The 17551-nt window shown below is 39.3% G+C and overlaps 1 protein-coding gene across 3 annotated transcripts; it reads left to right on the top strand.

The window, feature by feature from the left end:
* The first annotated feature begins 49 nt into the window (after window positions 1-49).
* On the top strand, window positions 50-2605 carry LOC112172530 (polyadenylate-binding protein-interacting protein 5). 3 transcript variants are annotated; one of them, XM_024309917.2, is made up of 3 exons: window positions 50-233; window positions 963-1419; window positions 2130-2605. In XM_024309917.2, exons 2-3 carry the CDS (start codon window positions 988-990, stop codon window positions 2265-2267), a joined length of 570 nt encoding a protein of 189 aa, XP_024165685.1. In that variant the 5' UTR covers window positions 50-233; window positions 963-987; the 3' UTR covers window positions 2268-2605. The 3 variants fall into 3 exon arrangements, with proteins under 3 accessions (XP_024165685.1, XP_024165687.1, XP_024165684.1); XM_024309919.2 differs by having other exon boundaries at window positions 966-1419; XM_024309916.2 differs by having other exon boundaries at window positions 52-233; window positions 960-1419.
* The last annotated feature ends 14946 nt before the right edge of the window (window positions 2606-17551 follow it).

Here is a 17551-nt window from a genome sequence, read left to right on the forward strand (position 1 = left end):
AAAAAAGTGTTATGACCACTAAAATAGAGGCACGTAATGCAGGGGCGTTTGGGTCAAAGATGAGGTCCGCGTCATGAAGCAAAGCAAAGGAAGCAAGGGATTGATTGGGCAAGTAAGTCTCGGAGAATCCTGATCACTGCCTCCCGCCCCGCCCCGCTCCCAAGTACAACTGTAGAAGGAAATCAGGGGATCGCGATCTCCAAACCTACCTTAGGGTTTCGAATTCAACATCGGTGAGCTTCCTTCCTTTCCTTTCCTTTCCTTTAAGCGTTTTCTTTTTCTTGATCGTCTTTTGCTTTCCAATCCTCATGATCCGTTAGGGTTTACTTTCTTTTTCCTATCAAATTCATTACTTTTTTTTCTTCTTCCCGGTTTGCAATTTCTCGATGAATATATATATATATATATATACATACATACATACATGTGTTTGTGTAGAGCTGTAGGTGACGGAATTTCAGGTTTTGTTGTACTGGATTTTGCTGTACGGATTTTGTTTAGACTTAATCTTGATCCGGATGTTATTAATTTGAGATTCGTTTCTTGAAGAAAATGGATTTGAATTCGGTGATCTGGTCTTGTATGTGTTTGATCTTCTTCTTATGTATGTAAGAGCTAGGATTTGTTGTTTCATTAACAAGCACTTGCTCAATTTTTACCCTTTGGGATTCCAGGAATTTATAATTTACTTTGTTTAGTAGTTTTCAGAGGATTAGTAATTTGCATGTATAGAGATCAGTCTTCTTTTTTTCTTTTCACCATGAAAGATTAAGGATATTAAGCTATGTCTATCACACCTGCACCATGCAGCTTACTCTTTTGAGTAACTTCCAAGTGAAGTAAGAAGCAACACTGGATTATCTCTTTTTAAAATGTTCCATATGTCTTCATTCTTCCGTGAATATTATTGGATCTTGTTTTCTAATAGCTGGTTTACATTTTTTTTTTTCTTTTCCCAGTAGCAGTCAAGTTTTATGAACTAAGGCCATGAAGCCGGGAGTATCTTCTTTGAATCCATATGCAGCAGCATACATTCCCCTCTCCAAAAGGGAGGCAGATGATAGAACTTTTGTGACATCCAAAGAATCTAGCCGCACCAATGATCCACTCTGGTTTGGGGCCCCTCAGAATATGACCCACAATCAAAACCATAGCAAAGCTTATCTTGGATCTGATTCCCCTGCTACTGCTGCACTTCTCAGTCCAAAGGCGTTTGCTCTAAACAACTACCCTGCCCATGGTTCTTATGGTTCATCGTCACAGAATGTGAATGAAGTGACAGCAAATGAGGAATTTGATATGGATTTGGAATATCTTCAGATGGCATTTCCTGGTATATCTGATCAGTCTCTTGCTGATGTTTACTTGGCGAACAAGGGGGACCTGGAAGCTACCATTGACATGCTGAACCAACTTGAGGTATCTTTCATTTTCCATTGGGGAGTTTTTAGATTTCATATTGTAGGAGAATGTACATTATCCTCCACCAATTGTTCATCTACTGTTATGTCGTTAATACTTAAGGGCTGCTTGCAATGTGGAAACAATGGAATCATTTAGGTATCCTTGTTTATTTATAGCAATTCATGCTTTATTATCATAAGGTGTCATATATAAAAGGTCAAAACTGGAGTCTATTTGAAGCATGAACTGTACAGGTGGTGTCACGTGTGTCAAATTTCATAAAAAATCAAGGCAGGCTCTCCCTTTCCTTTGGCATTTTTCTATTGCATATATATTTGACTGGGTTTTTGTTGTGCGATTGGCTTATAGTAGTAATACTTTTATGTCCACATACACCACATTTCTTTGATATGATGGAAATTATATTCATTAGTGTTAGATTGCTTATGATTTACTTATTTAAGTAACTTTTCCACAGTTATAGTGGAGAGGTAGTTAAACTGTGTGTCTTGAGCATATACTGTCTTGATAAACTACAAGAGGGGGATGGTGTTGGATGGCTAGAATGCACAACTTTTTGTTCTTATGGTTATTAACATAGCTCAGGAATAAAGTCTTATCATTTCAGTTGATGCGTATTATTCACCTTCAGTATAATTCTTCAAGAATACTTTAATATTTACATTTGCCAGTTGATATAACAATGAGTTCAACTCTTATTACAGTTCTACACAGTCGAGTCTTCTGAAAGTCTTCCAGACACTTTGGACATTGGAGATGTTTCTGAATCTGGGTTGTCACCAAATTCTGCATGGAAACTGAAGAATGTAGCAGGTGAAGCCAGTGGTTCACCCAAATCTTAGCTCCTATCATCTCCTGTTTGACTTTGTGGAGACAAAAAATGTCGAAGTGTTTTGCTTTTACATGTTTGGTTATGGGTAAAAAGTATATAAAATAGAGGATATCTTCTCTTGGGGCATCATGCACACACATAGTTTGACAATGGTTGTATAGCTCTAGATGTTTGTTCTCAATCTTCTCATTTCCTAGACCCCTTTGTGTTTCTATGGGCCAGAAGCTCATTGTGCGGTTGTCCATGCAGCTTGCGGATTTTTTTGAAATGAAAGTGATATGTCACTCAACTGTGAAGTAAATTGTGCAATCGATCATTTGTTAATGCATCTCTCGCTGTTGATTCGTATTCTTGACACCCAAAATATTATGGTTCATTTATCTCAGCATGAAACAGGTAACCAACCACCATATTGCACAGCAACAATTCTATATAAACACAATCTGCACGGCAAGAAGTTTAATGTACACAACCTAATCATTTCGTTTAGGGATGCTACAATAGGAGGCCTGCAAGGAACTGAGATCAAGCACGCTCTTCTTGAAGTTACTCAAAGCAGTGTTGAAAACAGAGGTGAAAGACTACCTTATTACACTTGGTTGTACAAGGAAGAATAAGAGCAGAAGGGATTAGAATTTCGGATAGCATAATGGGGAGGATCGGCCAGAAAAACTGTTGAAGAGAAGGAAGAAGACTAGAAAAACGGGACAAGGTTCATTTTGCATCTCATTGCTGAACTCTACAGGGTGAAGACTGCTACATTGGAGTCGGATGTTCTTGCAAGCGGTGTATTAAACCTGTATGATGAAATAGCCAAACTGAAGCATTAGATAAACAAAGAGTGAACTTGGTAAGTGACTGAATTCCATGAAGTTTTTCATAAGCTATACATGGAAGAGTTCCAGAGAAAAGAAGAAGCTAACCCATTGTGCTTATTGGACTCTTTTTGGGAGTGTTAATCTCAAAAGCTAGACGTAGACCAAAATTGGAGAAGTGACGCATTTTCTTGAACTTTATTGTTGATGGCTCGGCTGAGCGTCTGGGATAACTTGTATTATAGATGGGACTCATGGGAGTCATAGGACCTTGGGGCTTTGGGATTTCCAAGTGAGGTTACGAATTCTTGCCCAAAAAAAGGGGAAAAAAAAAGAGTCGAACTACGTCGATAATTGATTGAAAGTAGGTTTTGAATTTCTCAATTCTTTTGCTAGCAGTCTAGGTTGCCTAGATTTAAATTTTCAGGAATTTAAACAGGGCTCATAGCTCTAAACGAGTTGTAAGAACCGAATACGGAATTAAATAAAGTAGAAGTTGATTTTGACACATTTTGTTTTGAGTCACACCAATGAAAAGTTCTCTTGTCACAAACAATATTTAATAGAAATTGTTATAGAGGAAATTTTGTTGAATCTAAGCCAAAGAAAACTAATAGGAAAAATTACAGTTTACTATCCTGATGTTTGACCTCAACATCATGTTAGTCCCTCCTCTTTCAATTTCATTAGCAACACCCCGGTGCTCTCAATTTCCATCAACCGTGCCCAAAATTTTCTCAGGCATCCAAATTGGACATTAAGTGCTAAGCTGGCAGCTACCAACTGATTGAGTGGGCTCACATGAAGAACAAAATTCCTATTATGACCCTAATGGGTTCCCATCAGACGTCTCCCCCTTGATAACTTCGATTAACCTAATTTTTTTCTAAACCCAATCTCACTTACACTCTCTCTGAAATCCGAATAGAGCAACAATCTATTTAGAGCAGAAGCCATAGCAAAGATCCTCACTCCTACTCTTTAACTCTCCACAGAGACAAGGTAACAATAACAAGTTGAATAAAAAGCATAAAACCCTCCACCCAAATCAGTTTCCAGATTTATTTATTATTATTTTTTTTTTTAACCATTACCTTCACCATGATCCTCAACCGCCCAACCAGACCCAGATTCCACTACCCATTTCCCCTATTTCTATAAAACCCCTTTCACTTTCGTCCTTCTATGCATCCTAGAGGGCCAAAGTAACCGACTTTCTTCACAAAGACGAAGCTGGATTGAACACCCAGATGACCGAAAAAGAAGCCCGACGAGGCAAGACGGTGGTTGTCAGTGTCAAGCTAGAGTCGCACAGCAAGAAGAGGCAATTTCAGTGACTTCATGGCACTTATGAGATCGGTGAATTTCAGCTTGTCTAGGTTGCCTGCATCAGAACCCGACTTTCAACTTTTTTTGTTTTCAAAACCAGAAACAGCTTGTGAATTTCAACCAAACCCCAAACCAAATTCTACTCAAGATTGTTGCTTTTGTAAGGTATCAAGGATAATTCAAGAACACAAACAATTGGTGTGAATGATCTCCCATTTATTGAAACAGCTCTTGGCTTTATAAAGCCTTACATCTAACAAGAATGAGAAATCGCAGCCCACATAGCACATACTCCACTTAGTGGTTCGGATAACACGAATAATTCAAAAAGCTAAAAAACTCTAACAAACCCTGAAGAATAGGTCTTTATTCCAACAGTCCTAAACTCAAGCAACTTCTTCCAACAATCCCTCCCTTGAACTCATTTCCTTTGACAAGCAATTAGTTCAAATCTGGAACAACAACCACGCCCAGTTCCTCACGAAGTCTCTGAAAAGCTTCCAACTTGAGAGGCTTAGTCATCAGGTCTGCAAGCTAGTCTCGAGTGCCACAAAATAATAACTCAACAATTCCATCTTTAGTAAGATCCCTAAGAAAATGAAATCTTACCCTTATATGCTTGGAACGGCCATGTAAAACTGGATTTTTGGACAGCTTTATAGTTGAAGCGTTATCACACATTAACACAGTACCTTCTGCCAGCAAATAACCGATCTCTTTCAGTACCCTTCTCATCCAAATAGCCTAGCAGGCACATGCAGCAGCTGCGACAAATTCATCCTCCGTGGTTGACAAAGTGACTATGGGTTGCTTTCTTGATGACCAAGCTACTGCTCCTCCACACATCATGAACACATAGCCTGAAGTGCTCTTGCTATCCTCCATATCCCCAGCATAATCACTATCAGTAAAACCCACCAAATCACTAGCTCCTCCCTTTTTGTAAAACACGCCATAGTTCACATTCCCTTTTGAATACCTCAAGACCCTCTTTGCTGCTGCAAAATGTAGCTGTGTAGGACTTGCCATGAAACGGCTAATGAGACTTACAATGGACATGAGGTTAGGTCGAGTAGCTGTGAGGTACATCAGACTTCCCACCATCTGCTTAAACTGAGTTGCATCCACCTTGATGCCATCTTCATCTCTACCAATCTTATGCCCTGGAACAATAGGATTACAAACAGAATTGTAACCCTCGACCCCAAATCTACTCAAGACCTCAGCTGCATACTTCCTTTGGCATATAAATACACCATCAGACCTTTGTAGCACCTCAATTCCAAGAAAGAATCTCATCTTACCTAAGTCTGTCATGTCAAACTCCTTTTTCATAGAACACTTGAACAGACACAACATCTCTTCATCATCACTAGTGAACAAAAGATCATCAACATAAATGCTCACAATGAGAATTTTACCTCCCTTCCTTTTGACAAAGAGTGTCTGCTCACTGGGACTGCTCTCGAAACCCTCCTTGATGAAATAGGACTCTATTCCACTAAACCAAGCCCTAGGTGCTTGTTTTAGTCCGTAAAGAGCCTTTTGCAGCTTGTACACCATCTGCTCACTTCCTTTCTTCTCATAACCCTTCGGCTGTTCTACAAAAACATCTTCCTTCAACTCCCTATGTAAGAACTCAGACTTGACATCTAATTGATAGAGTTTCCAGCCTCTTTGAGCTGCAAAAGCTATGATCATCCTTACTGTATCCATTCTAGCCACAGGTGCATACACTTCTGTATAATCAATTCCATGCTGCTGAGAGTAGCCCTTCACAACCAGTCTTGCTTTGTATTTGTTGACTTCACCAAGCTCATTTAGCTTGGTTTTGTAAATCCATTTCACTCCTATTTTCTTAGCTCCAGTAGGTACTTCCACTAAGTGCCAGGTCTGATTTCTTTCGATGGACTTGATTTCTTCATCCATAGCCAGCCTCCATTTCGAGCTCTTGACAGCTTCCTCAAAGCTTGTAGGATCTGATGACATCATAAGTGCCATGTTTTCTTCATCTTCTTCTCACAAACCTTCACCGGAAGTGTAGTCTGGCGTCCACACAGGAGGACGTCGATTTATGCCCTCCCTTGCTATCACATCCTCTTCAGCAGCTGGTGAATCATTCTCAGTTCCATCCATAACTTCCACTGCTTCTTCTTCTTCATCTGTGTTCCCTATTGCTTCTTCTTCTTCATCTGCATTCCTTTCAATGTTGTCTCCCCATTCTAGTTCCATCAACTGCTCTTCTTCATAGCTAGCATCCCAATCCCACACACGATCTTCTTCAAAGACCACATCACAACTTACAATAATCTTTTTGGCAATTGGATCAAACATTTTGTACCCTTTGGATTCATCACTAACCCCAAGTAGTACGCAGCTCACACTTTTATCTTCAAGCTTGGTTCTCCTAGCATTTGGAATGTGAACATGTCCCACACATCCAAACACTCGAAAATACTCCACTGATGGCTTCTCTCCGCTCCATGCCTCCTTTGGGGTCATGTCCTTCACAGCTAAGGTAGGTGATCAATTCAAAACATGAATTGTCCACCGAACTACCTCTGGCCAGAAAAACATAGGTACTTTCTTCTCTGACAACATAGCTCTCACCAAGTTCATCACAGTACGATTCTTGCACTCAGCCACTCTATTTTGTTGTGGAGTGTACGCTGTGGTCAATTGACTCTTCACCCCATGTTGCTTACAGAAATCATTGAACTCTGCAAAGTTAAACTCTCCTCCTCTATCTGTCCTCAAGCACTTAATAGGCATTCCAATTTCTTTTTCCACAAGTATCTTGAAACGCTTAAAGTGGTAGAATGTTTCTGACTTCTCTAATAGAAAGTAAATCCATGCCTTTCTAGAAAAGTCATCTATAAAACACAATAAGTACCTCTTCTGGCTGTTTGAAGCTGGTGTGATAGGGCCGCAAATATTTGCATGAACTAGTTTCAGTCTCTCAGTTGCTCTCCATTGACTCTTTTTGGGAATTGGAGTCTGATGCTGCTTGCCCTTCATACATGCCTCGCAAGTGACACTTGAAGCTACAATTTGTGGCAATCCAACCACCATTTTCTTGTATTGCAAGGTACGCAGACCTTTGTAGCTAAGATGGCCATAACGATGGTGCCAGAGCTTTGACTGGTTCGTAGTGCTAATTTGGAGACACCTTTCTTCCTCTGCCTTGACAGGTGTTCAGCTAGCAAAACAAACATTCTGTTTGCACTCATGATGGACTCCGCCATTTTTCCTCTCTATGGATGATAAACACTGCACACACCATCCTTAAACAACATTGCCAATCCCTTTTCCTGAAGTTGCCCCACGCTCAAGAGGTTGTTCTTGAGCTCAGGTACACAATACACATCACCAATGACATAGCTAATTCCTTTCAAAACCAACTTCACAACTCCCTTTCCAATAACCTTCATTCTAGTATTGTTTCCAAGCTTGACAGTATGTGAAAATGTTGTATCCAAACTTGTAAACATACCTTGATTCCCACACATCACTTCTCTTTGCTTCATGTAGCTCCACATATGCCATCAACAACAGCTCATCTTCCTCTTCTAACTCTGCATAATTGGCCTCCTTGTTCCACTTTGGACATTCATATTGAAAATGTCCTAAGTTGTGACACTTATAACATTCAACAGTTGCTTTGTTGAAAGTTGTTCTTCCTCTTCCTTGTCCCCTGCCTCTGGGAGGTGTTCTTCCTCTGCCTCTTGTTCCAGTCTAGTCCTTTACCTTCAAAACTTGGTCCTCATCCTCATTGCTCACCCTTCGAAACTTCTGTTCATGCACCACCGACGAACTCTGCAATTCATCGATGGACATGTTGTCAGTATCCTTTGATTCTTCGATGGACACTATAACATATGTGAACCTCTCAGTTAGGGTTCGTAGGATCTTCTCAACAATCTTTGAGTCAGGCATATCTTCTCCATTGTTCCTCATCTTGTTGGTGACCGTCATCACTCTTGCAAAATATTCAGTGATGGTTTCATCCTTCTTCATCGCTAGAACCTCAAACTCTCTTCTTAGTGAGTTAAGAAGAGATCTCTTTACCCTGATATTTCCTCCAAACTTCCGCTTCATCGAGTCCCAAACAATCTTGGCTGTGCGACGGTCCAAGATTTGTTTGAATACAGTTTGATCAAGTGCCTGGAAGAGATAATGCTTGACTTGGTGATCCTTTGTTCTGGCATCTTCAAGTTGTGTCTGCTGCGCCTCAGTCAGCATCGTCCCTGCTCTTGGCTCTTCAAAGCCATTCTCCACCAAGCTCCAAAGACCCTTTGCCCTAACCAAATTCTCCATCAGTTCACTCCAGCGGTCATAATGACCATCGAAGTGAGGGATCTTCGTCAAAGTCTTGTCTTCACTCATTCTCTCAGTGTTTGATCACTCAAAGACTGCTGCTTTCTTTTCTACAAGCCCAGTGGGGGCTCTGATACCAATTATAAGGTATCAAGGATAATTCAAGAACACAAACAATTGGTGTGAATGATCTCCCATTTATTGAAACAGCTCTTGGCTTTATAAAGCCTTACATCTAACAAGAATGAGAAATCGCAGCCCACATAGCACATACTCCACTTAGTGGTTCGGATAACACGAATAATTCAAAAAGCTAAAACAACTCTAACAAACCCTGAAGAATAGGTCTTTATTCCAACAGTCCTAAACTCAAGCAACTTCTTCCAACAGCTTTCAATCCCAAAACACAAACCAAAACAAAATGCTGCATTCATATGAAGATGAGAAAATCAAACAACAAAATTCTTGAAACAAAAATTTGCCAATATTGGAGTCCAATCCAATCCTCAAAATCCCAAAACCCATAACCAGAAAGCTCAAAATTGAATTAAGAAAGAGAGAAAGAGCAACATACCTACATACACCCATCTAGCCTTCACCGCCATCGCAGCCCCGCCGTTAATGCCTTTCCGCTCGTTAGACCTAAGATGACGACCCCCGTTGGCCATATACCAGATCTGGTAGGAGTTTGGCACCACCGATCGACACAAATTGGATTGATCACTCCATGGTAGAAGGATCTCCGATCCAATCTTCCCTTCGCCCGTGCGGCTTGCTGCTCAATGGAGCCTTAGCCCTGATACCGATCCAAACCTGACACCGATCCATTTGAAAAACAATACAGATCGATCCAGTGCACCATGGCCGCCCCGTTTCAATCCCGACACTGGTCCCCTTTGCAGTCGCAGCGCCCTTCCCCTCCATCCTCACTAGGAATTTTGAGCATGGAATCCCAACATTGATCCAACTGGAATCCCAACAATTGAGCCTCGAATTTCAGCTGTTACGAGTTTTGGGTACTTTTTTTTTTTGCTGTTACAAGTTTTGGGAGAAAAATTATGCGAAATGTCGAATTTAGCACTTAGGCAGCAGTTTGTCAGTGCCAGCTCAGCACTTAACGTCCAATTTGGATGCCTGAAAAAAATTTGGGCACAGTTAACGGAAATTGAGAGCACGGGGGTGTTGCTGATAAATTGAAAGAGGAGGGACTAACATGATGTCGAGGTCAAACATCAAGGTAGTAAACTTAAATTTTTCCAAACTAATATAAATTGAGGAGTGAAATCCACACTTCATGCTTCTTTTGTTGATAACTTAAAAAAATTTTCTTTACTAACTTAAATTTTATATTTTTATAAGAATTTTGGCCAAACAAGAAAAGTGGGAGTGTGGATTTCAGAGCATCTTTAGCAAACTCTCTATTTTGGCTCCTTAGCTATTTTGGAGAGCATGTTTAGCGTTTTAGATATTTTAGCAGCTGCACCAGACTCCTAAGGAAAATGCTTTGGATCCCAAAATTCTATACAAAAAAACCATCCCAAATGACATGGCATTGACCACATCTCATATTTTATTTTTTTATTTAGAATATATATTTAAATTAGTTTATTCATCTCTAAGATATTAGAAAACATAAAAAGAAAAATACGGTAAAGTTAATCAATCAAACAAAGCGCGCAAACTCATGTCTTGATAAACCCTAAAAAATCCAATACTTGTCCTCCATATATCGCAACCACCTATCCACCACCCAGTAAATTCTTTGTTCTATTGTTTTAAAAAAAAAAAAAAAGTAAATTGTTTGTTCTCTCTTTTAATTTCTGGAACCAATCCAATGGATTCAAAACAAGTTGGCTAAATTAACTTCTGGCACTGACAAAGATAAAAGTTGGCTAAATAAGTTGTATTTGCTGACAAAGATATGTTCTTTGGGATGATGAAAAGCACTGACAAAAATAAGATTATCACAGTGCAAAGATAATCTTAATCTCTTAATAAGAGCTAACTCACAGTTTTTCATCACAATCCCTTGTGATTATGATTTGCAAAGCCAATTTATGCCTTGTAGTTCCTATATTCATAATCATCTTCTTATTTTTGGATTTTCATACGCAACACGTTCATTTTTTTTATTCAAATCAGAGATGAGTTTTCATTTCTTGGGTGCCAGATTTTGCGCCAAAGAGATGAGGATGGTGGTATATGAGAATATTCCTGGTGTTTGAAGATCAATTTTTGGGATTACAAGGAAACATTATTTTTCTCATTTTTTTCTTAAAAAATATAATATCAGTTAATTACATACATGGTGGAAACTATAAAATAAAAATTAATTGACATAATTACATGTTGAAAATTACTACGGATGAGGTTGGGATAAGAATTTAGTATAATATTTTGGTGTCTCTAGCACTACTCGACTCCTAAATGGCTCTCCATTATAACTTTTAGTTATCTCGCTCCTAAATATAGAAAACGAGATGAGGCTCTCTATAATTTAAAACATTCATTTCGAGTTACTTAATGTAATTTATAAATACATTTAAACTATTTAATCTTCATTTAAAAAATAATATAAATTCAAAACTAGCTAAAGTAGTGAGTACTAATGCAGACGTATTTATAAAGTGGCTAGCCAAAATGATTTTTTAGCTACTTTGGCTAAAATTTGACTCAAAAATGGCTAGCATTGCTAAAGATGCTCTCACTCCCCTATAAATTTTGTATCCCATAAAGTGTTCTTCTTCAGGTATTACCAAGAATAAATTGAAAAATGAAAGGAAAAAAAATAAGAAAATAAAAATAAAGAAAACATTTTGGCTACTTGTAATACCTGCTTGTAATACTTGGTAGCCTACTTGTTGGTAAATCAAATTGTAATACCTGCTCCCCCTAGTAATTGGAACTCTTGGGTATATCTAATAGGGGAAATGATCATTTACCCAATTTTGGGGTTAATTAATCCCACTTACCCAAACACTCTAAGAGATCATTTCCCTAATACCCAATTATGTATTTTTTTTTATTCCTTTTTATTTATTTTTGGGACAATTTTGCCCTCTGCATCTTTGTCACTTAGAGAGAGAAGTCATTGCAGGCCTTGCCGGACTCCCGTGACCAGTGGCTAGCTGCGGACTCCGGTGACCGGTGACCGGATTCCGTCGTCTGATTTTATTGCCCCCTAATAATACCCTGTAATCATATTATTGTCCCCCAATAATCATATTATTGCCCCCCATACTCATATTATTGCCCCTCCAATAATCATATTATTGCCCCCCAAAAATCATATTATTGCTCCATAAATTTTTTTTCTATTTTCCTTTTTCTTTCCTTCTGGGCATTCTGCCCCAATTTTGCCAAATAAAAATAAAAATTGATCACAGATCCATGAGCTTCAGATCTCCACACTCTCCATCTTCACCAAGCAAACCGAGCTCCAGACCTCAGTCTCATCTCCACAAGCTTATTGCCCTCGAGAATCTCCCCATCTTCCACTGCCGCGCCGGCAACGAGAACGCCGTCGACTGGCCCACCGCCATCGAGCACTACTTACCCTACTTCGACATCCCCGCCGCCGACCGAGTCAAGATCGTGGCCACTCGCTTGTGCGGAGACCCGAGCCCCTGGATGTGCTGGTATGAGTCTCGGTACCCAGCGAGTACGCCGTGGTTGATTTTCAGGTATGAGTTTCTGAGGTTTTCCCAGCTGGAGACGCTCATCGCCGCCGTGTGCAATTTGGAGCAGAGGAGGTTGGTGAAGGAGTATGAGGTGGAGTTTCTAAGGCTGGCTGCCGAAGGTGGGGATCTCAGAGCCGTGGTTGAACAATACACACACACATAGAGTCTGGGAGGAGAGAGAGGCTGAGGGAAGTCGAGAGAGAGAGAGAAAGAGAGAGAAAGAGTATGAGGGGAGTAGTTGTTAATTAAAATGAGGGCAATATTGTCAATAGATGTTAGATTGGGTAAATGGGAGTAAAAAACTCTTAGTGGAGTAAGTGAACAATTTTTAGACTAAAATTGGATAAGTGGTCACGGCCCTTATCTAATACCTAATCCTCTTAGGTAATTTAAATGTTCATGATTTTGATGTGGGGTCCCCCTTTTATTTTGTATTAGTAAACGAGGACGAAAACATGTATTAGAGTCCTCTTAGGTTGAACTCTTGTAATAATAAGGCTTGATTTTGGTATGAGGTTTATGTTTATTTCAAAGTGTATGTGTGTGTGTGTGTGTGTTTTTTTTTTTTTAAAGAATATTGATTTTATTATATGTAATAGCCATTTGCAAAGGTTTACCATGTATTTGAATAGAAAATAGCCATTTGCAAGTGTACCTACATGTACGTTTGCAAGCATAATTAGCTATAATGAGCCACGCTCATTGCACCGCCAGAGGTACCAACTCCCACCAAAGGAGTGACATACCAAAGCACGGCCAGGCGGGCTACCGCATGAGCCCGCCTGAGCCCCGGATCGCCCCCAGGTCACTGCTGACGCGCCGCCACGCGCCGCGCCAAGATAGCATCAGAAGCTCAGGACGCTGGGAATCAAAGCACATCAGTCCCACATCGAAAACAAGAAGAAGATCAGTCTTCTCCTCACTTATAAAAGGTCATCTCCTCTCTCCTCATTAATTACGCATTTACTACTCATTTATTGTTATGCTGCCTATATGCATTGACTGACTTAGGCATCAGAGAAGTGAAGACCGCCCAGCGCGGTTTCCCTCTGACGCCCTGTCTCTCGTGTGACAGCTAGCGGAGGCCATCAAATCCTCAGAGTAGTGGTCCGCCCATCGGACCTGCGTTAAACAAGAGATCGGCTACCGCCGGACTTTTGGCATTAAAAGCAAGGGTCTACCATGTACTTGAATAGAAAACGGACAAGAATATCGAACTCTATCAAGTAAATGTAAACTCATTACAAATTTGTTTTGAGCTCGCTATAGCAGCGAATTTATAGTACAAAAAACAACTCCGTGTGTTCTAGGGCAAAAACATCTTCTAGCCTCCCATTAGCCAATCAAGCAATTGTGGTACCAACATAATGTCACTTCCTAGCAACCCAAATTTGAGTCCAGGCCCAAAGGCCTAAGCCTAAACTGAGGAAACTGAGCAGAGGCCCTAGTCCGCTTTTGCCACTTCATCGCCATCGCCTGCAAAATTTTCTGTGGCCGGCCCTTCCAGCACGACATCAGTTCATCAATATCCGGCCAAAATCAACAATGGGATCGGCACACCAGCGATCAGAGCAGCACTAGCAAAATCAACCCAAGCAAATATCTAACCCAATGACAATCTGTTATCTTCCAACCCGCCACAGAATGTCTATCACACTAAGAAAACTCGGAATCAGTCTGACCTTCTACGCCACCAATCAATGCTGAACTCTATACCCAGTGTAAACACGACTCACGACCAGCCTCACCGGAGCCAGAAAGACAACAATCGAAAATAGTTCCGCCGCCGCGCTTTGCTCAAAACTTAAGGCTCTGCTTTTTAGATAGATAGCTAAAAGCTCTCTATCTACTGTTTGACTGCTAAATAATGTTATACACGTTCTACATCTTGTCTATTCAAGTGTGTTAAAACATCGATCTCGAACAAATTTTCTAAATATTTTTTTTTTAAGAGAAGAGGTCAGCCTATTATATATATTCAGCAAGCAGTACAAAAACAAAACACCCATATGGGGTCGACAGAAAGAATCGTTCCTTAGGGAACCCTAAAACCTATTCTAAAACAAGAATTAGACCCAGGAAGTACACCTACCTTTTCGAAAGTCCACGCACCATTATTCCAAACAAAAATTAAAATCCTCCGAAGCTATAATAAGTAAAATGATTCTCAGAGAACTTGATCTTTGAGACCTGATAAAAAATTAAAAACTAGGAGTGGAAAAAGACAAGTCAACTTCCATCCCCTCCAAAATAATGCATGCCCAGCAGGCCCACCAGCCCAAAGATGAGAAACCCAAATAGGGACTCCCAACTAAGGCCAGACCTAGGCCCAAGACAACCATTCAACACAAGCCCTTGAAGAGTTACTGCCAACTTGAAAGCCTCCGCCGCCGCCTCCATCTTGATCACCGCCGCAGTCACCTCGAACGCCGTGATCAACACTAAACCTGCCTCCGGAACTAGAGTCACCGCTCCAGCCTCCAAAACCAGACGATGCAACCTAAAACATGTCCCTGCACTCACGAACATTGTCGCCGTCCCGAGTGGAAGACCACGACCAATTTCCACCGTCATCATCTGACAACCAAACACCCCTGGACGCCGGCGACCAATCTGCCCCACGAATCCAACCTCCTCCAGGCCACCCAAACTGAGGACCAAAGGTCTGATGCCAATCCAAGACCAGATCAACCTTCATATCGTTATCCCGACCATCACTGATCGGAAACACATGCAGAGCAAAAAGGCCGCAACCTACGACCACGCCATTTACACCATCCCCATCAAAGGGAGAAACGATGCAACGCGCAAACCAGGTACCCTTAGCAGCAATGGATGAATCAGAACCCAAAGGAAAAGGCACTAGTTGCGATCCCAACCATGATCTAAAGCCATCGGTGCATGATATAGAGGAAGAACTCGAAGAAGAAAACACGGCAGAAGCCGACTTAGGTTTACCCAACATCTATGAGGATGGTGGGACAGTGCTCCATCGAGGATGGAGGAAGGTGCAGAGACGCCGACGCTCTCCCAAACCTAGCAGAGCTGTGCTAGGTCCCATTTTAATTATAAAGATATCTTCATAATTTTCTAAATATTATTTTTACCTAAAAATATAAGGATCTTTCTTAATTTTGAACTCCAAAGTCTCCTACCGATTCTCTCTCTTCCTTATTAAAAGGGTCTCTAGAATATATATTATCCATAGAAATAGGGAATGCATGACATGTAGTAATCGGTTACTTTTTTTTTTTTTTTAGAATAATAATCGTTGGGAGCTTCTATTCATACCTCCAAAATTGGTATTTAGACCTCCTCACTTAATAGACCTCCAACTTACTTTTACAAACAACCAATATGCTATCTACACCTCCCTAATTTTCCCTACCCATCATCCAATAATATCAATAAAAACATTTTTTAGAGTGTTCTATTCATATACCTCCAAATCGATAGTTAGACCTCCATCAATTTTTGAACATTTCAAAATATTATTTTACTCTTGATATAACTAAGCTGAACAAAAAAAAAAAAAAATTGATAGCTCTCTCTTTCTACCCCCCTCTATTCCCCTGCTTATTGTTGTATTTTGTAGGCATATGCATCTTTAGAGGCCAAAAGCAGTTCATTTCTTCAACTTCCTAAGATTCCCTCATTTCATATATTTGCTCAAACAGTACGCTCCAATGGATGAGTATGATTTTAAGCGAAAGTGGTCTGTTGGTGTTTTGGTTAGAGAATATTGCATATCTGAAATTGACTCGAGGAACTGCAAAGTAAGGAAATGGTCTGTTGATTTTTCCGCTACTTGGTAAGGATGAAGATCATAACAAAAACAAAAGGGAAAAAATGATTCAAATTTGCTCACCATTTTTATTTTGTGGTGATATCACCACTCAATTAAAACTTGCCACGTCATGTAAAATTAATTTAATACTTAAAATTTATCTTTTTAATAAAACATCATGATTAACTATAATTATGTTTTATAACACATGACAATTTTATATTGAGTGGTGATATCACCATCAAAGTATTGGTGGTGAGCAAATTTGAATCCAGGGAAAAAATGGCATGAGGATGACCATTTGTTGATGGGTGATTCTAATTGGACCTCCAAATTTGATATTTGGACCTTCAACTTTTTTCAATTATAAATAGACTTTGTCAAGTTATATGAAAAGACAAATAAGGACAATGAGAGAAAAATGAAAAAAATAAATAAATAAATACTCTTCTTACCTCCTCCAACCAAATGTAACATTCAATTAATTTTTTTTTTTAAATTTCCTTATATTGCCTAAAACAATTTATCCAAAACAATTAAGTAAAAATAATAATTTCTATACATGGGCCATCATTTAATACAAAAATAAATTCAAAACAATCTGATTTGGAATTTTCTTAAACTAAATTAATTGAATATTATGATATAGTTATCGCTCGTTCTTCCAACCCAAAACTCTTGAAATATTTCTTTTAACAAATTCAAAGAGATTCCAACAACATATTAAGATCGAGAACCAACCCTCTGATTAATTTTTGTAGAGGAGAGACTTACTCATAAGAGAGCAATATAATGTGATTTTGACTCGTGGTTGAAGATAGAGATAAAAAGCAGAGTAAAGATATGTTCAAGGGCGTTTTGGTAAAAATAAGGAGGTCTACTTAGCTTTTCAAGTATTCTAAAAAGTAAATTAGAGGTGTACTAAGTATGGGAGGTCCAAATAGCAAATTTGGAGGTCCAACTAGAATCACCCTTTGTTGATTTCATACCTCTAAAAGGAAAAAGACTTTTTTTAATTTTTTCTTTCTTTATCTTTTGTGTCTTTATTGGTAATTTGACATGAGTTGATAAAGTCAACTATCACTTGAAAAAAGAAAGATGTCCAAATGTCAATTTTGGAGGTATGAATAGAAGCTCGTTTACTTCTTCATTACTCGTAGATGTGCTTATTCTAAAAAAAAAAAAATTTACTCGTAGATGTGATAAATGACTTCATTTAACCAATAATAAATAATATATTTAATAATTATTAATAATAAAATTTGATACTGTTGCTAATGTTTTTTTTTTTTTTTTTTATCACGAAGCAACTTCATTAAATGAATGAAAGATATAATTTTTTTTTTAAAAGAAATATATCAACTCT

This window comes from Rosa chinensis, chromosome 6, assembly GCF_002994745.2.
Source record: "Rosa chinensis cultivar Old Blush chromosome 6, RchiOBHm-V2, whole genome shotgun sequence".
In the NCBI taxonomy this organism is placed as follows: domain Eukaryota; kingdom Viridiplantae; phylum Streptophyta; class Magnoliopsida; order Rosales; family Rosaceae; genus Rosa; species Rosa chinensis.

Excerpts from the sequence above, each read along its gene's own strand:
- LOC112172530 (XM_024309917.2), top strand. The coding sequence starts at position 988 with ATGAAGCCGGGAGTATCTTCTTTGAATCCATATGCAGCAGCATACATT. Across the intron at positions 1,420-2,129 it reads ACATGCTGAACCAACTTGAG|TTCTACACAGTCGAGTCTTC; the intron begins GTATCTTTCATT and ends CTCTTATTACAG.